General features: G+C 37.1%; 1 protein-coding gene and 1 long non-coding RNA gene across 3 annotated transcripts in view; one reads left to right on the top strand and one right to left on the bottom strand.

The window, feature by feature from the left end:
* Nucleotides 1-20,667, top strand: part of pole2 (polymerase (DNA directed), epsilon 2) — a 43,826-nt gene extending 23,159 nt beyond the window's left edge. For both annotated transcript variants that reach the window (XM_069916382.1, XM_069916381.1), the window contains exons 7-19: nucleotides 496-579; nucleotides 7,566-7,622; nucleotides 9,896-9,944; nucleotides 11,984-12,056; nucleotides 13,064-13,236; nucleotides 14,062-14,151; nucleotides 14,230-14,284; nucleotides 15,112-15,171; nucleotides 15,582-15,659; nucleotides 15,754-15,862; nucleotides 16,854-17,030; nucleotides 17,811-17,878; nucleotides 20,289-20,667. In XM_069916382.1, the coding sequence (XP_069772483.1) occupies nucleotides 496-579; nucleotides 7,566-7,622; nucleotides 9,896-9,944; nucleotides 11,984-12,056; nucleotides 13,064-13,236; nucleotides 14,062-14,151; nucleotides 14,230-14,284; nucleotides 15,112-15,171; nucleotides 15,582-15,659; nucleotides 15,754-15,862; nucleotides 16,854-17,030; nucleotides 17,811-17,878; nucleotides 20,289-20,307 (1,092 nt within the window). In that variant the 3' untranslated portion in view covers nucleotides 20,308-20,667. The remainder of the gene's footprint in view (nucleotides 1-495; nucleotides 580-7,565; nucleotides 7,623-9,895; nucleotides 9,945-11,983; nucleotides 12,057-13,063; nucleotides 13,237-14,061; nucleotides 14,152-14,229; nucleotides 14,285-15,111; nucleotides 15,172-15,581; nucleotides 15,660-15,753; nucleotides 15,863-16,853; nucleotides 17,031-17,810; nucleotides 17,879-20,288) is intronic.
* Nucleotides 1-25,621, bottom strand: part of LOC138753423 (uncharacterized) — a 34,574-nt gene that overhangs the window by 2,119 nt on the left and 6,834 nt on the right. Inside the window, exons 2-4 of the long non-coding RNA XR_011351158.1 lie at nucleotides 23,543-23,677; nucleotides 18,812-18,917; nucleotides 13,820-13,878 (exon numbers count right to left, since the gene is read on the bottom strand). This is a non-coding gene — a long non-coding RNA (uncharacterized lncRNA). The remainder of the gene's footprint in view (nucleotides 1-13,819; nucleotides 13,879-18,811; nucleotides 18,918-23,542; nucleotides 23,678-25,621) is intronic.

Here is a 25,621-nt window from a genome sequence, read left to right as displayed (position 1 = left end):
GTTTTTAGAGTTGAACTGGTGTTGCTGTGCCAGTTAGTTCACCCAGATCAGGATTGTTATACTTCTTGTTATACTTCCTTAGCCCACAAACAGGTCAGGTAGATGTCTCAGTAAAAGCACAAAAACGCTGGAGGAAGTCAGCAGGACTTGCAGCATACTTAGGAGGCTTGAAACATTGGTAATATACGTTTACCTCTTATGGACCCTGTGAGACCTACTGAGTTCCTCAAGCATTTTGTGTTTTTACTACAATCACAGCATCTGCAGACTTTCATGTTTCATCTTCTTACCAGCTCCTGTGAGCCCTTGAGCATTATGGTGGCTTGAAAATCTTTTAGGGTGGCTTGAAAATCCTTTGTTTAATTTCAGAAGGAAATAAATAATATTTGTGTTGAAAAATACATAGGTCAGCTAGTAATGCTATAGCTCGGATCAAAGAGAAATATTCACTATATTTATGTGTTGTATTAATTCAAACTATTTTGCTTATTTTAGTTAAAAACCATAGAGACACTCCTTGGCAGTTCCTCAAAGGTTGGAGAAGTCATTGTTCTGGGAATGATTACACAGCTTAAAGAGGTAAGACAAACTGAGCATTTACATTTTTTGCATTGAGACACAACTCAATGCCAGGTTTCTGAAATCATTTGAAAGGTTCTTTGGTGAATAGTTGGCAGGCAAATGTATAGTCATAAGTTCACTCCATTTTGAAATAGCTGGATATGAGTTTTAGTATATTTTCCCTATGCTATAGATTTTGGATATTGCTGATAAAACTGCTACTTTTAAATAAATTATTTTGGAAGTTGGTTAAAACAGCACAATGAGATATGATCCCTTGCACTATTTTAATGGTACTTTTCTCTATACTCTGCACTTTGTCCTTGTAACAATATATCTGCAACTACACCTGAAGTTCAGTTTTGTCAGTTGTATATCTATCTCTTATGGATGCTGAAAGACCTGCTGAGTTCCTGGAGCATTTGTGTTTTTAACCCACTACCTGCTGTACTCGAGTACATTAACTTGCTGGGTAGCCCACAAAACAAAAAAACTTTTTGCTGTATCTCGATGCATGTAACAACAAACAATTCAATTCAATCTGCCCTTGGAGGGTTCAAGTTTTGATACCTAGTCTATGCTGAGCTCACTGTTAGAACTTGGATGCTGGTAGAAACATTCCTATTGGCCTCAATGTTCCTGAAAGGATTGATGAAGGTTGATCCAGGTATTTGAATTCCAATAATTTCTGCCAGCATTTTGTTCCTTTTTTTTTTGGAATATTTTATTTTAAATTTTGAGACACATTATATTCAAATATGATCATTCGTTTACAAAAAAAACAATTGGTATATTCCAAATTCCCACTCCCTCCCATCCATCCCAATACCCCTCCTTCCAATCCTTCCCCCCTCCCTACTACCCCCAACCCTAAAGATAGAAGAAAAAAAGGAGAAACGCCCATCAATAACATAATTAAATGCCACGGAATAGGGTAACACCACCATAACATGCTGAAGAAAGTTCAAAACTTTAAACCCATTGCGGACGAGAGGGGCCGAGATGGCCTGTTTCCGTACTGTAATTGTTATATGGTTATATGGTTTATAATCCAAACAAGGGTTCCACATTTTCTAATTTTTCTAAAAAAAAAGATAATTATCACATAAATTATACATTATCTCTTCCAATGGAATACATGGTCTCAATTCCATATGCCATCATTGCAAACTTAAATCAATCTCATTTTTCCAGGTAATCGCTATACATTTTCTCGCTACAGCCAAGGCTAATCTCAAAAACGCAATTTGATACCTAATTAATCTCAATTTCAAATCCAACATTTTAACATTACCTAACAAAAATAATGTTGGTTTCATCAACAATTTAATCTTAAAAATTTTCTCTAAAACCTCCTTATGTCGGGTCCAAAAAGGTTTAATAGTATCACATGACCAAGTAAAATGTTTTTTAAAAAAAGAACCTACTTCTTTATGATACCTAAAACATAAAACTGAAAAAATTAAATTGTATCTCTTTAATTGTTCAGGTGTTAAATATAACTGATGTATAAAATTATATTGAAGTAATCTATATCTCGCATTGACAATCTTAGTCATACTACCTTTTCATAAATTTCTCCAATCTTCCTGATCATATTGGTGTTCCCAAATCTTTTTCCAACTTTAATCTAGATTTATGCAAATATAATTTATGCATTTTATTCTGTAATAATGAATACATTTCAGATATAATTTTTTTTCCCACCTTCCATAAGTAGAATTTCAAATTTTGACTGCTTTGGCAACTTTAAAGCATGCCTAAAATTATCCAATAATAAAGCTCTAATTTGGTAATAACAAAAATGGATACTTTGTGGTATTTCATATTTTTCTTTCATTCTTTGAAAAGAAATAAAATTACCAGCTTCATAGCAATCTTGTACAATCTTAATTCCTTTCTGATCCCATATTTTCAGAAGTTGATTATTAAGAGTAAAAGGAAAAAGTTTATTCTGATACAAAGGTGTTTTACTTGAAACTTTTCCCTGTGCACCTATTTCCTCATTTATCATACTCCATAATTCAATTAAATGTCTCAAAATAGGTGAATTATAAATAAATAGTAATTTAAAATTCCATTTATAAATAAATTGCTCCATCTTCTCACCAATTTTAGTTAACTCAATATTAGCCCATACTAATGAATTTTGCAAATCAAACATCCTATTAATAAATTTAACTTGTGCCACCTTATAATAATTTTTGAAAATTCGGTAATTGCAAACCTCCCAGATCATACCTCCAAGTTAATTTTTGTAAAGATACCCTAGCCATTTTATCTTTCCACTAAAACTTCCGAACAATAGAATTCAAATCTTTGAAAAAATTTTGAGGAATTTTACAAGGATTAGATTGAAAAAGATATTATAGTCTCGGAAAAATCTTCATTTTGATAGAATTAACTCTACCTATTAATGTTATTGGTAAATCTTTCCATCTATTTAGTCATTTTTAATTTTATGAAATAAAGATAAATAATTCAAATCATATAAATGATTGTAAGTTCTTATCGAACAACATGATATTGCACCGTATTGTTTCAATCTTTCATATAACGATTTTAAACAATTTTGGGGTTCTGTTAAATAAATCAAAACATCATCAGCAAATAAATTGATCTTATACTCCTCAGATTTCACTTAATACCTTTGATATTACTATTTTGTTTTATCAATTGAGATAAAGGTTCAATAGCGAATGCGAACAGTTCTTGAGACGAATCACAACCTTATCTAATAGATCTTTCTAATAAAAAAGATGATGATATTTGGCCATTCGTCACCTACTCTTTGCAGATGATGCCGCTTTAGTTGCCCATTCAGAGCCAGCTCTTCAGCGCTTGACGTCCTGCTTTGCGGAAACTGCCAAAATGTTTGGCCTGGAAGTCAGCCTGAAGAAAACTGAGGTCCTCAATCAGCCAGCTCCCCACCATGACTACCAGCCCCCCCACATCTCCATCGGGCACACAAAACTCAAAACGGTCAACCAGTTTACCTATCTCGGCTGCACCATTTCATCAGATGCAAGGATCGACAATGAGATAGACAACAGACTCGCCAAGGCAAATAGCGCCTTTGGAAGACTACACAAAAGAGTCTGGAAAAACAACCAACTGAAAAACCTCACAAAGATAAGCGTATACAGAGCCGTTGTCATACCCACACTCCTGTTCGGCTCCGAATCATGGGTCCTCTACCGGCACCACCTACGGCTCCTAGAACGCTTCCACCAGCGTTGTCTCCGCTCCATCCTCAACATCCATTGGAGCGCTTACACCCCTAACGTCGAGGTACTCGAGATGGCAGAGGTCGACAGCATCGAGTCCACGCTGCTGAAGATCCAGCTGCGCTGGGTGGGTCACGTCTCCAGAATGGAGGACCATCGCCTTCCCAAGATCGTATTATATGGCGAGCTCTCCACTGGCCACCGTGACAGAGGTGCACCAAAGAAAAGGTACAAGGACTGCCTAAAGAAATCTCTTGGTGCCTGCCACATTGACCACCGCCAGTGGGCTGATAACGCCTCAAACCGTGCATCTTGGCGCCTCACAGTTTGGCGGGCAGCAGCCTCCTTTGAAGAAGACCGCAGAGCCCACCTCACTGACAAAAGGCAAAGGAGGAAAAACCCAACACCCAACCCCAACCAACCAATTTTCCCTTGCAACCGCTGCAATCGTGTCTGCCTGTCCCGCATCGGACTTGTCAGCCACAAACGAGCCTGCAGCTGACGTGGACTTTTTACCGCCCTCCATAAAACTTGTCCGTGAACTACTCTTTGCAGACGATGCCGCTTTAGTTGCCCATTCAGAGCCAGCTCTTCAGCGCTTGACGTCCTGCTTTGCGGAAACTGCCAAAATGTTTGGCCTGGAAGTCAGCCTGAAGAAAACTGAGGTCCTCCATCAGCCAGCTCCCCACCATGATTACCAGCCCCCCCACATCTCCATCGGGCACACAAAACTCAAAACGGTCAACCAGTTTACCTATCTCGGCTGCACCATTTCATCAGATGCAAGGATCGACAATGAGATAGACAACAGACTCGCCAAGGCAAATAGCACCTTTGGAAGACTACACAAAAGAGTCTGGAAAAACAACCAACTGAAAAACCTCACAAAGATAAGCGTATACAGAGCCGTTGTCATACCCACACTCCTGTTCGGCTCCGAATCATGGGTCCTCTACCGGCACCACCTACGGCTCCTAGAACGCTTCCACCAGCGTTGTCTCCGCTCCATCCTCAACATCCATTGGAGCGCTTACATCCCTAACGTCGAAGTACTCAAGATGGCAGAGGTCGACAGCATCGAGTCCACGCTGCTGAAGATCCAGCTGCGCTGGGTGGGTCACGTCTCCAGAATGGAGGACCATCGCCTTCCCAAGATCGTGTTATATGGTGAGCTCTCCACTGGCCACCGTGACAGAGGTGCACCAAAGAAAAGGTACAAGGACTGCCTAAAGAAATCTCTTGGTGCCTGCCACATTGACCACCGCCAGTGGGCTGATATCGCCTCAAACCGTGCATCTTGGCGCCTCACAGTTTGGCGGGCAGCAACCTCCTTTGAAGAAGACCGCAGAGCCTACCTCACTGACAAAAGGCAAAGGAGGAAAAACCCAACACCCAACCCCAACCAACCAATTTTCCCCTGCAACCGCTGCAATCGTGTCTGCCTGTCCCGCATCGGACTTGTCAGCCACAAACGAGTCTGCAGCTGACGTGGACTTTTTACCCCCTCCATAAATCTTCGTCCGCGAAGCCAAGCCAAAGAAAAAGACCACCCTGGCAGTAGGATTTCTATATAAAGATTCAATTCAACTAAAAACATTGATGCAAACCTAAATTTTTTCAGTACTTTAAATTAAAAAAAAATTCACTCTATTCTATCAAATGCCTTTTTAGCATCTAATGATAAGACCATTGATAAATTGGATTCCTCCCGAGAAGTATGAATGAAACTAATTCATTTTACAATATTATCTGCAGAATAACGATTTTTAATAAATACAGTTTGATCTAAATGAATTAAACCTGGTAAGTAATTTGTAAGAAACGTTAGTACTATTGTATAATCAACATTTAATAAAGAGATAGGTTTATACGATCCAATATTTAAAGGATTCCTATCTTTCTTGAGAATAACAGTTATAATTGTCTGACAAAAAGGATCCGGTGAAGAATGAACCTCCATTGCTTGTTTCAATACATCCATTAACAGAGGTATTAATAAGTTTTGAAATTTAGCATTCTGTTGCTGAGAAATTTTTGGCCTTGAGGTCACTATTCTCAATTGTATTGAATAACTTTCTTTGTGTGCATGCAATCACAGTAAGCACACATCTCAATGGAGCAGGTCCAGAGAGGTTGGCAAGATGCAGATGTTCACAATATAGTAGGCAGTTGTAGAAAAAGATTACAAACACAAAAATTAAGTGAGCAAAAATGATTTTATGCTTGTAATAGATTTGTGCTATATTAATCTTTAAAGTTAAAATCTTTAATTATAAAATACATATTAGTAAAGTTATTTTTTGTGGATTTGGACGGGCACACATACACAATTCTTTGAGATGGCAAGCCATTTGTGAAGAAAAATCTTAATGTATTGTTCTGCTGGACACTTGTTAAATAAATCAAAACATCATCAGCAAATGAATTGATCTTGTACTCCTCAGTTGAAAGGACTGTGTAGCATTGTTGATCAACCACATTAGACAAAGAGTTGTGATTAATAGGCTGTAATCACCTTCAGACATCAACACATCTCACATGTTGCTGGCTCAATTCCAAGGAAGGTACTGAGGGAGGAGTTTGGGCGTAACAGCCTTTATGGGAATTTCCAGGGGAGGGGAGTCACAGGTGTAGGGGGTTGACCAGCTCGTACAGTACATACAGACAGTACTAATAGCACCACAGACTGCTAATTTAGAACTGAAAACAGTCAAAATTCTTGTGACTTTTCTCCATTGAGAATGCAAAACAATAGGTGCTTGCAAGAGAAACAACTGTGTACGCAAGAAAGCCATTTGCTGGTTGAGATGTGAAGGCAGATCAGAGTGATCCACAAACTTCTGGAAGAGATGCTTTTTAGCATATAGATGTAAATTAACTTTGAAGGACTTCAAAGTCAGATATAATGTCATATGTCATGTGATGAGACATTTCAGAGAAACGTATTACTGACCCAGAGGCATTTTAAAAGCAAAAGCTGCCTGGCCATCCTCTAGGTACTGCAGGATTGAATGGGCTTGACCATCCTGTAAGTAAGACAGAATTGAAATGCAGTTACAAAAGGCTGTTTGTGTTCTTGTAAAAAGGAGAAACACTGAAAAAGTGTTTTGAAGAATTTGACAATTCGCTATCTCTTTGGAAAAGAGGACAGATTCTACTGGGTCTATTTTCAGATGGCTACTTCATGTAGACCTTGTCTAGGTTTGTGAAAACATCCTGGCCACTTCACTGCCTCTTTAAAAAAGAGGACAGATTTATTTTGTGGAACACAGATTCCAAAATCTCCATGCAAGAGAGAGAAAATAGTTCGTATGAAGAAAACATTGCTCTGAAAACAACTCTACAAAAGAAATTGTGATTTTTAAAGATGTCTGATGACTTGATGTTTCAAAAATCTTCATTGTTGCTTTGAAGAAATCTGATGTCTCACACTTCATAATTACTTTTAAACAGCAGTAAAAACTGAGTTTCAACACAAAAGCTTTTTGAGGCTGAACTTTAAAATCAACTCTTCAGAATCAAGCTTAAACTGTAATGGTTTGGATGTTAACACACTCATTTGCACATAATGGGGTTAAGTAAGAAGTGTTATGTTATTAATAAAAAATATTGTCTTTAAAAAAAAATCATTTGTCTATGGTTATTACCATTGGTGCTGATTTAGTTTGTAACAATGTTAAAATGTAATAATACTGTTGCTGCCTTTATCTTTTATCAACAGTGAATATACTTTTATTAACATTGAAAGGCAATGATATGAATTATTCACCATTTCAGGGAAAATTCTTCCTTGAAGATCCAACTGGAACAGTGCAGCTTGACCTCAGCAAAGCCATATCCTTTTGTCAGTGCTAATTATGTTGAACTCATGTAAATGTATTATTTTCAGAATGAAAGATTATAAAAAAATTTTCCTAAAGAACCTAAAGTAGATGAGGTCCAAAAGAGATGATTAATCTTAAAAAAAAAACACACACACACAATGTAAAATACTAAAAAATGCAAGAAATAGAACGAAAACTAAAAATACCAAGCAGCTCAAGCAACAATGAAAGATCATTGAACTGAAATTATAATGATGTTTCCATAGATGCTGCCTGGCTAGTTGAACTTTACAAGCATTTTCACATGTATTTTCATGTGGGGTGATCAAGTAACGACAAAGAGTCTTGAATCATAATGTCTTGAAGTGGGTGATGCTATGTGGTTTAGTGTTAACTGAGTGAAATGTAAGTGTAGTTGAAGATTCACGGGAATGAAAATTAGTATTTTCACAGAAATATTTCTCGTGTTTTAAAAATAAATAGAAAGTTAGAGATAATAATAGGTAAACAGAATAATTGACTTGCATTTTACAAAATAACTGGTTATCTTTTGCTAAAGTATTAACTAAAGCATGTTTTAAGTAATGGACACTTAACAGCAGAGAACAACAAAATAGAATGTTCAAGTACCAAGAATGAATTGTGCAGACTTTTATAATGTTTGTTAGTAATTAGTTCTTGCCAACAATATCTCCATTAAAATAAAAGCATTTGTATCCACTCCTAATATCATTAGGAGTTTTAAACATATTTGTAGTAGAAAAGAATATGTGCATATTGGTTTAAAATAAATCTTCTATGTTAGGGTCAACTAATGCTCAGAGAGTTTCACCATCCTTTTGGTATCTCGATCAGAATTTGTCCCACACCTTTAAGAAGACTGATTATGAATTATGAGAAATGTTGTCTTATTCCTAATAGGAATGAGAATACAATGCTAAAATGTTAATAGATCAGAGCTGCACAACACATTTTGAAATGTCACAGAGTAAGTTTATCGTAGCTGTTCAAAATAATTATTTCCTCAAAATCAAGACACAACCCACTAAAAAAAATAAATAGATGTTTTTCCAAAATTATTTTAATAAATAAAATTCAACTTCAGAAATAAGTTAATTAGTAAAGTCACTAAATTCTGAAGTAGCAAGTCATAACAAATTGGATTTTGCTAAGACAGTGATTGAGATGCTGCAATTGACCTTAAATCCCTGAGCTAAGAAAGAAGCATTTTGTTGCTAACAGTTAGTCAATGACTCCCATTCGAAGGTGTTTGTGTGTGTGTGTGTGTATTTGGGTATCAGTTTGCAACGTGATTAAGGCAGAATATGAGGTGTAACCCTGTCAACATCTACAATCCTTGTTTCCATGTGAAGATGTCTGTAAGGAGTTTGTATGTTCTCCCTACATCTGTGTGGGTTTCCTCTCACCATTCTAAACATACCAGGGATGTAGGTTAATTAGATGTAATTGGGTGGCATGGGTTTGTGAGCCGAAATGGCCTGTTCCCATGCTGCATGTCTTAATCTTTTTTTAAAATTAAAAATGTGTTAATGAAGGATTTTCATCCTGTCAGGAATATTATTGCAGCAAAAGTTGTAGTCATTTTTGATTCCAAGTATTCTGTATTTTTGCAACATATGGGGATTTCTATATTTTTTTTGTTCTTCCTTCAAGTGATATGGAAAGCTTCATTTTATTTTGATGCATGCAAAATATTTGTAGAAACTGAAGTTAAATGAATGAAATTAGAGTCGTCGGAGAATTGTTTTTTAATGCTTCTTGTGGTGGCAGCCAATATACTAACAGAATGATTGTTAACTGAAGCAAATCTATATATTTGAGACATGAGACTACAGGTGCTGAAATCTGGAGCAGGAAAGAAATCAGCATGCCTATTCAGGCAAAGGTTTGGTTGATAATTCAGGTTGAGACCCTGTATCTAGACTGAGAGTATACATGAAAGGTGGCAAGTATGCAGGTGAGATGAGACAGAATCGCAAATTACAATGATAGACTGCCTGTTTCAAGGACAGACAGTAGCTCTGTTTCACTGCCACTCTATACTGCCTATTTTCCCTCTGCACTCAGTCTTGGTGCAAGGTCAACCATCCCTTTGTTTCCACAGATGCTGAGTTCTTTCTTTATATTTGCTTTCCCTGCTAAGAGAAAGTGCCTTTTTTTAAGCTCGTTCCTCAAGTTTCATGACTATCAAAAGTTATATTTTTGATTTGTAGTTATATTAAAGTTCCATTTTCCTTAGTAATTTCTTTAACATCAATGCACCAGTTTCATAGTGGTTTATATACAGAATCCTGCTTTGTTCTTGCAGAAGGTAAAGGAGAATAATACATTTATTTTGACAATTGATAAACAAAATTGAATTCTCAAATTTATTAATTTGGCATAGGAAATAGTAATTTGTGAAAACTTTCCTCGTGGTTAACATTGAAGTTAATCTAGCTATATTTTGACAATAACTATATTTTGACATACCACTACTAAAATAAAGAGGGAAATTGTAATTATGTAATTTGTTGCCTCCTGTTATCAAAACACATTGAACTAGTTCTGAAACAGACTTAGTGATGTCAGGAAACATGATTGCATCTTTGTTTATCACTAGTTTTTACCAAGTTAATGATTAAGTAGAGAACACGGGGGGGGGGGGGGGGAGGAGGCAAAAGTACTGGATAAAATATTGAGACATCCAACGAGTGTTACTCAGGATGAAGCTGATATCTATATTTGATATTCTTCCTGTGAATTTCCTGTTTAAATATTTCCATTCAGAATGTTTCCTCAAATTAGAGTGACATTTGATAGGTCCATTGTGTCTTAGTTTCATAATTCTTGATTTTTTTACCTAGTTGGGGTCTGACAGAATCCACCTCACCATCTTTTTCAATGCCTGTCCAGTACATTGGGTTGGTACACCTTACCCTGATAAAGGGCTCAAACCCGAATTTTCGGTTATATATTTTTACCTTTGCTTTATAAGACACTGTTTGACCCACTGAGTTTCTCTAGCATTGTGTTTTACGGCTGTCCGGTATTGTTGAGTTTGTATGCTCAATGCTGCAGATACTTTATCTCAATCATATCTAAAGTATCTGCAGCATTATCTTCCTAAATGCACTACTTTCAGAACCACTCAAGAACTATTTGTGGTCCAGTTCTCTCCTTACCTACATCTAGCTCTTTGGTAGAAATGCAGGTCTGTAATTAATTGTGGGTATGTGATTGATTACTGCAAATTCTCTGTAATTTTGGTCCAATGCCTCTTATCGAACATCCAATCAATATTGAGTTCCAGGTTGTATTGGGAAGATCACAGTTAATGTCTATTAATATTGTCTATCAGGCAGCTCCATCCTAAAGATGTTCACTTGTACACACTTCTTAATAACCACCCATTAGGTCATGCTTTTGGTCCGTGTTATAGTTTTATAGTTATATTATGCCATGAATAATGGTAGAATCACAAAAACGGAGTTGCCATTTTGCCCATTGTTCTTTCTGAAATTGAGCTATGAAACATGGCATGAATCACTTGCATAATGAGAATCATTTACAAGCAAGTTCCTTTTGATAATATTGAGATGTGATAAGGTGCATTTAGAACCATAGAACATTTCACCATGGAAACAGGCCATTCTAGTCTGTGCCAAACTATTATTCTGCCTGGTTGCATATCCATCCATAACCTTTCCACTGATGTATCTGTCTTAATTTTTTCTTAAATGTCAAAAATGTGCCTGCATTTACCAATTCAGCTGATAGCTTTTTCCTCACTCCCACTACTCTTCATGAAGTTCCCCCTAATCTTCCCTTTAAATTTTTCCTCTTTCCCCCTTAACCCATGTTCCCTTCTTTTTATCTCATCTTACTTCAGTGGAAGTAGCCTGCTTGGATTTACTCTAGCTATTTTCCCATCGGTGTTTAATGTACTTTTCAAGAAGATGACTCTTAAGATTTCATCTGTCTCATCAGCACATCTAACACATTTGGTTTTAGGACTGACTGCAAAAGCTGACGATCTTGCATTGCAATATTGAATGACAAGCAGCAACAATGGGAGCAATCATAAAGGCTTTGTGGCCTTCCATGATTAACCAGTTCTACAGTTATGCTGAGTGATTTTTGTGTGTGCAAAAGTACAGTGGTAAATGGGTTACCATTTACAACTTGTATACTGTATATATCTAATATACTTAACAAAATCTTACCTTTCCCTGAATAATAAGGTAACATTTTGTCAAATGTGATGTACAAAAAGACTAAATCAAATTAACATAATTAAGTGTTTAATTTTTAGAAGCTTCAAAATCAGCATTAACTCTGAAAATGATAATTATAAGAATTATTTTATAGGATGGTTTGAAGATGGAGTTTTTCATGTAAATGGTCTTGGATTTCCACCTCCTGAACCTTCCACTCTTACAAGGTAATTTTTGCCACACTCTTATTTCAGGGTATTTGTAATTTGAGGTTTTTTTTTAAGCAAATAAAGTTTACATTATTGTTGAGGCATTAGTTGATGACTTGCTCATACCATTAATGCAGTGCATCAACCTATATCCTATTGCTATTGTACCACACAAGTAATTTCCTTAATAACATAGCTTTCATTTTTTAATTTAATTATGCAATGCACAAATTATTATATAAGATGTCATTTTGGTAACTTATTTATGTAACAATTTTAATATAAATATGTTGAGTGCAAAGATATTAAATTGTCATTTTTGTGATGTAGCATAGCTCTTAATTTAGTAATTAGAGATGAAAAGGTTTAGTAAGTGAATTCCAGATGGTAGGGTCTAAATGGCTGAACATTTAATGAGCTTGTCCCATTTATCTATATTTGTCATATATATCCCTCTAAATCTTTCCCATTCATGTACATGTCCAAATGTCTTTTAAATTTTGTAATTGTACCTGCCTCCACTACTTGCTCTGACATTTTTTTTGTATAGAAATCTGGTATCTCAGGCACCCTTTATAGTATTTCCCCTTAAGCCGCTACCCTCTAATTTTAATATTCCCTACTTTGGGGGAAAGTACTATGACCATCTACCTAAACTATGCTTGTCATAATTTTATAAACCTTTATAAGGTCAGCCCTCAGCCACCTTCGCTCCTGAGAAAACAGTCCCATCCTTTCCTGTGCCTCCTGATAACTCTCGGTGCCAGTCCTGGCATCTGTCATGTTACTATGACTTTTGTGTTGCACTGCAGTTGATTTAAAACTTTTAAAAGTTGAGTTTGATGGCTAGTGATCAGCTTGGAAATGGTGAATGAAAATTTCACTCTCACTGCTTTCAAATTCATTATATTTGTTAACTTGAAGAAAACTGATTTATTAGAAATTGACATGACCAGCTTCCAGTTTGATTAACCAAGCTTTTATAGAATAATATTACTGAAAATATTTCATGATTTGAATTACAGAGCTTATTATGGCAACATAAACTTTTTTGGTGGTCCATCTGCTACATCGGTGAAATCTTCTGCAAAATTAAAGCAATTGGAGGAAGAAAATGAAGATGCCATGTTTGTTTTTGTTTCTGATGTGTGGCTGGATCAGATTGAAATTCTGGAGAAACTTCACATGATGTTTTCAGGTTTATTTTTAAAACTACATACATTTAACTGAGGCCAGATAATGCATAGCTTAACTGGACAAGGATGCTAAAGTAATATAATTTTATACTTTGAGTGGAGACATTACAGTTGAACTCAATCCTGTCCTTGACCAACATCCTTGTGGAAACCGAAATCAAGCTAAATAATTGATCAATGGTAGTATAATAATATATCTTTGCATTGATATTTGTTGCTTGGATGTTTAACAATGGAAAAATATGTTTTATTGAATTACCACAAAGACAGTAATAGGCCTAAAATCAGGACTGCTTGGGGATTGGGTTGGTACATATTTTTGGATTCTCAAGTAGTACTTTTAAAATTCATATTTAGGGATGAATAAAGAAGAAATGAACAGGTAAATTTTGATTGTTTATTCATTAGCCAATGCAGCATGTTTGATTTATCAGACAGTTTGAAGGAGAAAATAGTCAAAACTTGACAAAAATGTAAACATAAACATTTTTCACTACAAAAAAAGCATGTAATGCTTGAAATTGCTTAAAAATGAACATTGTAAAAAAAAAAGTATACAAATAAATTTCTCTGTGATAAGATTACCTGTATTAAACATAGTTGCTTGTTGAGACGCTTGCACATGAATACATGCTCACAAAAGCCTGTTAAATTTAAAAAGTTTGAGAGTTAGGATTCTTGGGTGGTCTGGAATTCTAGCATCTGGATTTTTGGACTTTTACTGTAGATAAATTAACATAAAAAAGGACTACACTGTAGATAGTTGCAAATAGCTATTCTTTGGGATGTGGTATAAATAATGCACAACTTCATTCTATGCTTTACAGGATATGCATCTATGCCACCCACTTGTTTCATCTTCTGTGGCAATTTTTCCTCTACTCCATATGGAAAAAGTCAGATCAAGGCTCTAACAGGTGAAGGCAAGTTAGCAAATATTAGTTGAATCTTAAGTTTAAACTTCATCTAAATTTTTGTTTTTCTTACATTTTCAGAATCATTGAAAATACTTGCAGGTATTATCTGTGAGTACCCTAATATCCATAAAAAGTAAGTGTTGCAGAATATCCCACCAGTCTTGGATCATTGAAAGTTATTGATACAGTTGACAGTAAAGAAACATAATTATTTAAGTAATCTTCAAGAGATGTTGACATTCACAGATTTTTTTTATTCCAATTTAAATCGCTTTTTTATATTTGTATCAATAATAAATTGGCTTGCTTAGTCAATAACAATAATTTCTGAATTATTGGAGGTCAATGAACTGAATGTTAAATAAAATGAATCAGGTGAGAATCAGTAATGTTCTTGATTATAGGTTTTTTGGGATGATGCTCTGAAAACATTAACGATACAGGAAGAGTGAGCATAAAGGCAATTGTAAGATTGGGTTAGAAGGAGAAACGGGTTTCAAAGTGAAAATCCACCTAATTTGTGCATCATTGAGTTTTAATTTAAATGAGTATTTGACTATAGGGCAGGTATTTGTTATAATGCAGAATATTTATTAAATAGAATAATTTGGATTTTAACTGCGCTATGAAAAGTAAGTTCAAGCTTGTTTAGATATTGGATGGGCAAATGTATGGCAGTTCCTCAATATCTCTGAAGTTACTTTTCAGGTGTGGTTCTGAAGAAAGGTCTTCATTGTGCAATATTAATCTGGGTTTCCCTTATGATAAATGTCTGTTGATTGTTTCCATCATTTTATGTTTTCATTATATAGAATTCTGGTACCATTTTGCAACTTAGAACGCCTTTCAAAATGTAGAACATCCTGTTACATATCAAATTTTTAAAGTATATATTTCAATTAACATTTTTGGTGATATGATGGTCGATAATAGAATTTACTTTTTTCCTTGAATTTGCAGCAGTCGCTTTGTTTTTGTCCCTGGTCCCGAAGATCCAGGTCCCGGTTCCATCTTACCCAGGTATTCACTAGGGTTACACATTTTTCAATCTTGCACCACAGTACTTGTTTTTCTCAGTGGCATTACTGCTCAGCAATGATAATGGGAATGAATGAATTTACAGCATAACCCACATTTCAGGACACCATAATACTAATGTTGATGCAGTCATCTACATACCTGCCTCTGACGAGAAGTTTTTAATCTTGCCTATTCAGGATTTACTTGATTTATTTTTCATGTAGAGTCATAAAAGCCATTTTACTTATTTTTTTGATTGTGAAAATACAAGTATATTTATATAAAATGTGACTTTCTATTTAGCATTTAAAGTGGTCTTGAAACAAATAAATGCATCCTGAAACATAATTATCTTTTAATATGAAACAGTAAATAAATAATTATTTTAATAATTTTTCATTTCTTCAAAGACCTCCACTAGCTGACTACATTACAGAAGAGTTTAGTAAGAGAGTTCCATATTCTGTATTCACTACAAATCCTTGCAGGTAAGCTTCTGCACATCTCAATTTCACAGTTCAGCTGTTTCTCCCCCCCCCCCCCCACAGATTCTCATACTAAATATATTTTCATCATTATTAGGATTCAGTACTGCACACAGGAGATTATAATTTTTCGTGAAGATCTTGTTAATAAGATGTGTAGAAATTGCATCCGATTTCCTAACAGTAATTTGGATATTCCAAACCATGTGAGTTACTGCTCTTCTAACATTTTTTGCTTCTCATATTTAGTCCAATTGGTTATTACTCTAATTGATCTTTGTAATCCCATGATCCAAAGTGTAATCTTGCTTGCTCCATATCTCACGAACAGCAGTGATTCTGAGCAATTGAACAAACCCTATATGCCATTATATTTTCTGAATTAGATTGTCATGCAAACTGACACTTTATTAACCCATCCACCCCCACATTTACAGACAAAGCCTTAATAATGTTCTTATTAAGCAGGGATAAGAAGACAGTTTAAGAATCACTCCAACAGCAAGCGACATCAACCAGCTCTTCATCCTGGGTGATGCCATTTTATTCAAACACAACTTTATTCAAATACCTGGTAGAGCAAAGCACAACCAAGGCACTCCATGGGCAAATATTTGCTCCCACCTTTACCAAAGGTTTATGTGTTCATCAGAGAACATTTACTTTTACAATTTTAAAACTTATTTAAATTCTTATTTATTTCTATTTTTTAAATTTATTTTCCTCAATTTTTCACCAGTTGCTTGAATTTCAGATAATGGGTTTTACTGTACAAGGCTAAGACCAGAACTGAGTATAGGTATTAGGAAGAGATGTGAAGAAAAATTCTTAATTTTTCAATATTACTTAGGATCAACTTAATTTCTAAATAATAGTCACAGTGAACATAACCCATGTTAAAACCAACTGTTTGCCAATTGTGTTAGTGACAGTGTCAGTCTTTTAAAATTTCTTCCAATCTGATACTTTGCAGCCACCATACCACACAATGATACTGCCGACCAGGACACTTTCTATAGTGCTCCTGTGGAACATAGCTGGGATGGTGGCCAGTTTAATTTCTGATTTTTACTTTTTATATTGACTTTTATAGTACTTAAAATTTTGGTCTATAGTTATATCAAAATGTAAATATTTTAAAAAATGTTTTCTGCAACAGTACAAGATTAACCTGTCTTTTTTTTGCTACATGTATAGTTTGTGAAGACCATCATTGCACAAGGTCATCTCACACCACTGCCACTGTATGTTAGTCCAGTTTACTGGGCATATGATTATGCTCTTGGTGTGTACCCAGTACCAGACCTGCTTGTATTTGCAGACAAATATGATCCATTCAACATTGTCCATACAGATTGCATCTGTGTCAATCCTGTAAGCACCATTATTTAAGATTCTTAGCATGTTTTGTAGCGTTAAATTTAGAAAAATAACTGATCAGAATTTTGTTCAGCATAATTGAAAGGTATAATGCTTTATGTAGAACACAAACATTTGAAAGAAAAATATTTTGTCAAACATGGTCAAACCAAAGTGTATACAAATAACCTTGAACAAAATCTGGAATTGTGTGTTTTTTTTTGTTTTTTTTAATTAAATCTGGAATTGTTTGATAACAAATTTAAGACTGTGGAGCACAGGGGCAAATAAAGGAAGTGCCTTTGTCTCAAACATTAATAAGGGCACTGTACTTCCTGATGTAAACAGGTTGTCCCAACCTTTTATTTCCCATTAGTGAAGAAACAACTAAATTCAACAAACCATACTGTTGTCATTGAAAGGAAGACCAAACAATTATTAAAAACAAAGGGGATGCAAAATTAAAGAAGGAAACATGCATTATAAATAGGGCCAAAATATTTTTCTTTCAAATATTTGTGTTCTACATAATTAAAGAGTAATACCTTTCAATTATACTGAACAAGATAGAGAAATTGGAACACTTCAAAAATCTGTCTTTATTGAAAATGGCAAAAGGCATAAGACAAAGGAAAAGGTCAGGAACGGGGAAATAAAACCCCAGTTAATTTTTGTTTAAACTTAAACCAATTCCTAGGTCTTTGCCATTTAGAGTTGTATTTTAACATAATACTTAAAGGACAGCTAATTTATTTATAATTATGTAACATTAATGGAAGTCTTCTTTGTTTTAAGGGCTCATTTCCACATAGTGGTTTCTGCTTCAAGGTGTACTATCCTTCAAGTAAAACTGTGGAGGACAGGTAATAGAGAACCTGTGTAATTAAAGAAATTGTTCTAGATTTCTAATTGATAGTATTGGACATAGTATAATTTGTGAAAAGGAAAACCAATAATTATTAGCTTCTTCAAGATGCTTTAGATTCAGTTCTGTGCAAGTGAAAACATACCGGTACTTCACCTCATCTCTTCCCTGTGCTTGTCCATCTCCACATCTGTTGCCTTGTAGGATATTGTTTGTCCCCAATCCAAATAATTCCCAAATTAGTGATATTTTCTTGTCGAATAGAAACATAGAAACATAGAAGATAGGAGCAGGAGTAGGTCATTTGACCCTTCGAGCCTGCTCCGCCATTCAACGAGATCATGGCTGATCTTAAAGTTCAGTACCCCGTCCCCGCCTTCTCTCCGTAACCTTTAATACCCTTATACTCAAGAAATATATCTAATTCCCTCTTAAATATATTTAATGAACCTGCCTCCACTGCCCTCTGTGGCAATGAATTCCACAGATTCACCACCCTCTGGGTATAGAAATTCCTCCTCATCTCGGTCCTAAATGGTTTGCCTATTATCCTCAAACCATGGCCCCGGGTTCTGGATTTTCCCATCCTTGGAAACATCCCATCTGCATCCATTCTGTCCAGTCCTGCCAGAATTTTATAGGTCTCTATGAGATCCCCTCTCAACCTTGGGAGTACAATCCCAATTTGCGCAATCTTTCCTCATAAGTCATTCCTGCCATTCCAGGTATCAGCCTGGTGAACCGCCTCTGCACTCCCTCCAAAATAGCAAAATAAAGCTTATAATAACACAAAGCAGGATAATACCAAATTGCTCCACAAACTTTCACCACCATTTTAAAATCATGTCTGATTTTTCAATTCAACTCTATTTCTTTACTCTGATCTCTTGTGGTTCCTGAATATCCAAAGAATGTGTGATTTTGTACTTACTCATTGAATATTCTCATTTCTGAGAGAGGAAATTGCCTTGTGCTGGTCTTGTATGGCTAATTGTTTCATGGGGTTAGGGTCACTGTTTGTGGACTTTACCTGCCAACTTCAAAAAAGAAACAATTAAAAGATGGTCTAAATTAGGCAGTCAGTTGTCATGCTCACATGCAGCATTGGTGCTCATATATGATGTCATCTGAGATATTAGCTTTACAGACAGGAAAAACTGCTGGCTACAAATTCTTGAAGTAACATCTCCTTTAATGAAGGGGAGGCTGCATTGCGAGCACTCTATACAGTAAATGACCCCTAATTCACTTGAAAGGGCACCCTACAGATTTACAAGTAATGTGTTGCTTTGCTTCAAAGTCCTCTACATCAGGCAGACTGAGTGCAGACTAGGAGATAGTTTTGTTGAGCACATTCACTCAGTGTATTGCCACACAGACATATCTGTCCATGGTCTCATGTACTGCCAAATCAAGACCATATGCAAATTAGAGGAACAATACCTTGTATACAGTCTTGGCCAACTCCAATCAGATGGCATCAATATCGACCTTCAATTTCGTTAATCCCTCCCGTCTCTCTTCCCTATCCCTGATTTTTCCTCCAGAGCTACCCTTCTTAACCCTTTGCTTCTCCCCATCACATCAACTTTTTCTTCTATCCTACTACCTGTGCCCACCTATTGCCTACCTGTTGGTCCATCCTCCCACTTCTTCCCTCCCTCCCCCCTTTTTTATTCAGGTGCACTACATATTTTTCCAGATTCTTGACGAAAGGCTGAACCTGTAATGTTGGATGCTTTTACTTCCTATGGATGCTGCATGACCTGCTGAGGTTCTCCAGCACTTTTGCTTAAGGCACTAAGCCCCAACAGCTGCAGATTGTTTAAATCCACCATCATGAATTCATTGTCTACTTTAGTGACCCAATACCTTCAGAAGGCTTCCAGGAATCTCTACCCCCCGTGACTGGACTGCCCCCCAAGTCTCTTTCCCACCTGATCTTCCCCTCAGGGATGCTCCCAAATCTCTAACCTTCCTTTCTATTGACCTGAAAAGAATCAGAATTAACAAAGTAAATACTTTCTGCAATTTTTGTCTACAATCTGGTAACAATATTTTTGAAGCTTGTTCAATTTTTACAGGGCCTTGGATCTAACAAAGAATCTTAACAGGATACTTTGTCTTCATTTATGGTTGTACAGGAAAACCTTGGTATCTGGCACCTACAGGAATTGGTAGATGCCAGATAAGTGAATTTTCTGATTGCTTGAGATTGTGTACTGTTTAGATTGGTGCACTAATGGCGAAGCATGCCAATTTTAAACTCGCTTATTTCTTACTTTTTTTCCCGCAATTTATTTGCCAGTTGTTTGAATTTCAGATAACAGGTTTTACTATATTAAAATTTTCTAATGTGGCTTCATCTAATTATGAGATTGTGACTGGATTTTTCTTTTTTTTTCCAGTAAACTTCAGAATCTTTGACTGAATTTTAAGAGGTTGGAAAAGTACAGATACTGAAGAATAGTGTTCATTTGTATATATTTATATGGATGTTTTTGAATAAATTAAACATAGAAACGGTGCCCAAATTTTGTATTGTATACGTTATTCAGAACTAATTTGTTGAAGATTGGTGCCAAACTAATATGTGCAATCATTTTTCTTTTAAAATAGATTTACTTTAATTGTGAAGGTTTCTCTCCTTGTATATAGATTGTATAAATCCTGGGCCTGTCACGTTTGTGGCACCTTTAAAAGAATGTCGATAATGCACAGATTAAACTACTTAAAAAGCTGCTGAATGATGAGAAAAGAACAATTAAACTTGCTAATGACATGAAACATTTCCAAACATTTTAATTGATGGTTATGTGCAGAATATTATTTTCACTTGATCAAGAGGAGAGGCCCAAAACATCAGTAATACATCTTTACTTGCTATGGACCCTGTAAGACTGTTTGAGTTCTTTCAGCATTTGTGTGATTATACTACAATCACACTGTCAGCAGACTGGTGTTTCACTCCTCACATCAGTGGAAGGGAGGTTGCAGCCTGCAATGAATCTGTCTGTTTGTTGCCTTCTGCAATCCTTGGCAAAATTTTTTATTTCCGCCCCACAGTATGTGCAATAATAATCTAAGAGGGGAGAAATTAAGATTTTAGATTGATTACCATCCAGAATCAGTGGTGATCTAGCCCCATATTATTATGGTGCATATCTAAGTGTAAATTTTAAATAATGAAATTAATATTAATCAAAGCTATACCATTATCTTAAACTTTTGGATATGGAAGTTTTCGAATGGAGGGAACAATTGTATACATTTGAAAATGTATTAAGAATACAATGTCAGGAATACTATGGCCTTTCATTGGCTGCTGAGAAAGCCTTTGACAGTAGAATGGGATTACTTATTTAATATATTAAATAAGGAAGTCCTTAGCTCAATGTCTTCTCTCTCAATGTCCTTAATTGGACACGTTAATGTCATTAAGTTGAATATCCTACCTATATATTTTTATACAAATTCCTAGGTTTTTCAAGCTGTTCCCAAAACATTTTTTGATTCAATTATCTCTTATTTGGAAAAATAAACTCTATCTTAATAAAACTTTTCTTCAAAACCCTAAAAAGGGGGGGGGGGGATTGCCCAATTTTAGATTTTATTACTGGACAGCTAATATTAGATATTACTTTTTGGATTCATCATAAAGGATAGACAAGATGCTGCAAGTTGGATTAATCTTGAAATTGAATCTACTAAGAAGTATTCTTTTATTTTGATAGTTGGACCACCATTACCTTTTTCTGCTTCTGATACATTGGGAATTTGGTTTCAATTTAGAAAACATTTTGGATACCATAGCTAATTTTTTTTTTAAACCTTTGGTACAAGATTTCGGTTTTCATGAAATGGTCTAAGTTAGGTGTCCAGTCTTTTCAAGATCTTTCTATTGACCAAAATTTGGCTTCTTTTGAACAATTATCTTCCAAGTTTAAACTATATATATATATCTAGAGCGCATCGGATGTCCCCCAAAGTTCCTCAACATGATTATCCAACTGCACGAAAACCAACAAGGTCGGGTCAGATACAACAATGTGCTCTCTGAACCCTTCTCCATTAACAATGGCGTGAAGCAAGGCTGTGTTCTCGCACTAACCCTCTTTTCAATCTTCTTCAGCATGATGCTGAACCAAGCCATGAAAGACCCCAACAATGAAGACGCTGTTTACATCCGGTACCGCACGGATGGCAGTCTCTTCAATCTGAGGCGCCTGCAAGCTCACACCAAGACACAAGAGAAACTTGTCCGTGAACTACTCTTTGCAGACGATGCCGCTTTAGTTGCCCATTCAGAGCCAGCTCTTCAGCGCTTGACGTCCTGCTTTGCGGAAACTGCCAAAATGTTTGGCCTGGAAGTCAGCCTGAAGAAAACTGAGGTCCTCCATCAGCCAGCTCCCCACCATGACTACCAGCCCCCCCACATCTCAATCGGGCATACAAAACTCAAAACGGTCAACCAGTTTACCTATCTCGGCTGCACCATTTCATCAGATGCAAGGATCGACAATGAGATAGACAACGGACTCGCCAAGGCAAATAGCGCCTTTGGAAGACTACACAAAAGAGTCTGGAAAAACAACCAACTGGAAAACCTCACAAAGATAAGCGTATACAGAGCCGTTGTCATACCCACACTCCTGTTCGGCTCCGAATCATGGGTCCTCTACCGGCATCACCTACGGCTCCTAGAACGCTTCCACCAGCGTTGTCTCCGCTCCATCCTCAACATCCATTGGAGCGCTTTCATCCCTAACGTCGAAGTACTCGAGATGGCAGAGGTCGACAGCATCGAGTCCACGCTGCTGAAGATCCAGCTGCGCTGGGTGGGTCACGTGTCCAGAATGGAGGAGCATCGCCTTCCCAAGATCGTGTTATATGGCGAGCTCTCCACTGGCCACCGTGACAGAGGTGCACCAAAGAAAAGGTACAAGGACTGCCTAAAGAAATCTCTTGATGCCTGCCACATTGACCACCGCCAGTGGGCTGATATCGCCTCAAACCGTGCATCTTGGTACCTCACAGTTTGGCGGGCAGCAACCTCCTTTGAAGAAGACCGCAGAGCCCACCACATTGACAAAAGGCAAAGGAGGAAAAGCCCAACACCCAACCCCAACCAACCAATTTTCCCCTGCAGCCGCTGCAACCGTGTCTGCCTGTCCCGCATCGGACTTGTCAGCCACAAACGAGCCTGCAGCTGAGGTGGACTTTTACCCCCTCCATAAATCTTCGTCCGCGAAGCCAAGCCAAAGAAGATATATATTTTTTTTTAAAAAAAGATATTTACAGATTAGCTTTTTGAATTTTTTGGTTTTGAGTCTCCCTCAAAATCGAATTAAATAGGATAACTTTTTATGATTTGTTTTAAAATTATAAATATCAGTTCTTTGAGTCATTATTGTTTAGTGGTAATTCTCTGGACATGACTAAGAAATTATGGGAGCAAGATTTTCAACAATTATTTTCTTTTGCTACATGGGACTATTTTGAAATTGGTAAATTCACCTCTGTGTGCTTGACACTCATTATTACAAGTTAAAGTAGTACATCAAGCTTACTTCTCCAATGTTTAATTGACTAAATGCAAGACTGAAGAAGGTACATCGTTTCATGATTTGGTCATGTCCTTCTGAGAAGTTATTTTTCATACCTTGTCTTTGGTTCTTAATATTAACTTGATTCCTAATCCTTTTCTTGGAAGGAGTAGGCCAACGGGCTTGAATTTGTCTGGGCTACGCTCCCATGTAGTTGCCTTTGCAGAAGGATGCTGTCCCTCCTGCTCATACTTGTGAGAGATGAGAAAAACTGACATTGTAATATGAACATGAAGAAATGAAGAAAATAAAATTGATACATAAGTAATTGAATGAAGCCAGTGCAAACAACATGAGACATGGATATTAGAAGGCAGGAAGCTGACACTGTCTGAGTAAGATAAGAATCTCCTACACCAGCAAGTTCACTGAATGAAGGAGAGAAGGACAGACAATTGAGAATAGAAGTAGAGTTAGTCTGAATGAGATAAGGGTCGCCAAGCCTCAGATAGAATTAGCAAGGCTTGCATAAATAATTAGAAGACCTTAGATAGTATTAGGAAGTTATACATATATAATTAGTAAGCCATACAACAGATTTTTCAAGTATGTATATTTAACTAGTAAACCCTAGACAAGATTAACGAACCCTGCAGATGAAGGGACTGTAGCCCTGAGAGTCGGGAAGGTGTGAATGGGGACAAGGGCTAGGATGTGAATAAGGACAATGGGAATAATGGCATAAGAAGACACCGACAGGATAACCCCTGGTCCTCCAAGTATACTGAAACTGCACGTAGGCAGGAAAGATTGCCTCTGCCAAACCCATCCAGGGGGCAGAAGAATGTAAGGGGGAGGGTATTCTGATGCTGAAATTTACTGTATAAAAGTTGGGTGAGCCCCAGTGTATGTGTGTATTCCCAGGGTAAGGGGAAGCACCCAACTTTGCATTGTTGCTGTAATAAATGTTCTTTGTTCTCAATTTTTGTCTCGAGCAATTTCTTTAAAGGTACTTCTATTTCTAACAAATGGGGGCTCGTCCGGGATCACACTCCCTCCACTGATAGAGTACCCCGACGACGAGAGTAGGTGCACCCCAGCTGATTCAGCTGGACTCACGGACGACGGGTGACTGGTCAGTGGATGAAGCGAGTGATATCCGAGAAGAGGCATTGAGAACAAACGACGGAAGAAACGTTAAGGAAGCGCGCTAGAACCTTGCTACTGGAACCTGGTAAGAGGAATTTTACTTGCCTTTCAGTATGGGAAATACAGGTAGCAAGGAAGAGAGTCCTGGTTCAGGATGTGAGGATCAGATAACTACACACAGCCCGCTTGGGTTGATGTTATCTGAGTGGGGCACGGGAAGGACCCGTGGAAAGGACAAACTGACCATAGTCAGGTATTGTTGTAGGGACTGGGTTAAATACCCGATAAAAGGGAGCTCCGTGTACTGGCCAAAACTCGGATCCGAGGATGACTGGATGTGTCAAGCATTGAACATCTGGCTCTATCAAAACCAGAGAGATAACCTAGAGAGCAGAGAATATGCAGCCTGCTGGCTTAGGGGATCGTTTGATCAATTGGTTTTGAAAGAAAAAGAGTACAGGGATAAGAGAGAGGAGGAACCTTTTGTCCCTGAACCACAAGGGTGGGATGTGTTACATTCCCTCCCTCCACCTTATGTTCCTCCTATGCCGGCTCCTATCTTTCCTCCCCCTCCTATAACCTACCCTTCTGCACCTTCCCCACCTCCCCCACCACTAGAGAAGAGAGAAGAGAGCAGGAGTGGTATGATGACTCGCTCACAAAGCACTCAATTACCACCCCCGTTTACAGGAGAGAGAGGAGACTTTAATTCAGAACATTGTGAGACTCTTCAGGAAGAAAGGGCAGAGCCCCCCAATCCATCTCCCAGGGAGCAGGAACCCAGACCAAATCAGCCAGAAACCAACTGGATGCGACCCCTGCGGGAGGTTCCCGTAGGAGAGGGTCTCGGTTTCGTTAATGTGCCCCTGACCAGTACTGAAGTGCGTAACTTTAAGAAAGAACTTACCTCCCTGATAGAAGATCCCCAGGGATGTGCTGAACAGTTAGACCAATTTCTGGGACCAAATCTATATACTTGGGAGGAGTTAACATCTATCTTTAGGACCCTGTTTACTTTGGATGAGCGTGGGATGATCCGCCAGGCA

This window comes from Narcine bancroftii, chromosome 2 (genome assembly GCF_036971445.1).
Source record: "Narcine bancroftii isolate sNarBan1 chromosome 2, sNarBan1.hap1, whole genome shotgun sequence".
Lineage (NCBI taxonomy): Eukaryota > Metazoa > Chordata > Chondrichthyes > Torpediniformes > Narcinidae > Narcine > Narcine bancroftii.
The sequence above is the reverse complement of the archived record's forward strand: the minus strand, read 5'-3'. Positions and strand labels throughout refer to the sequence as shown.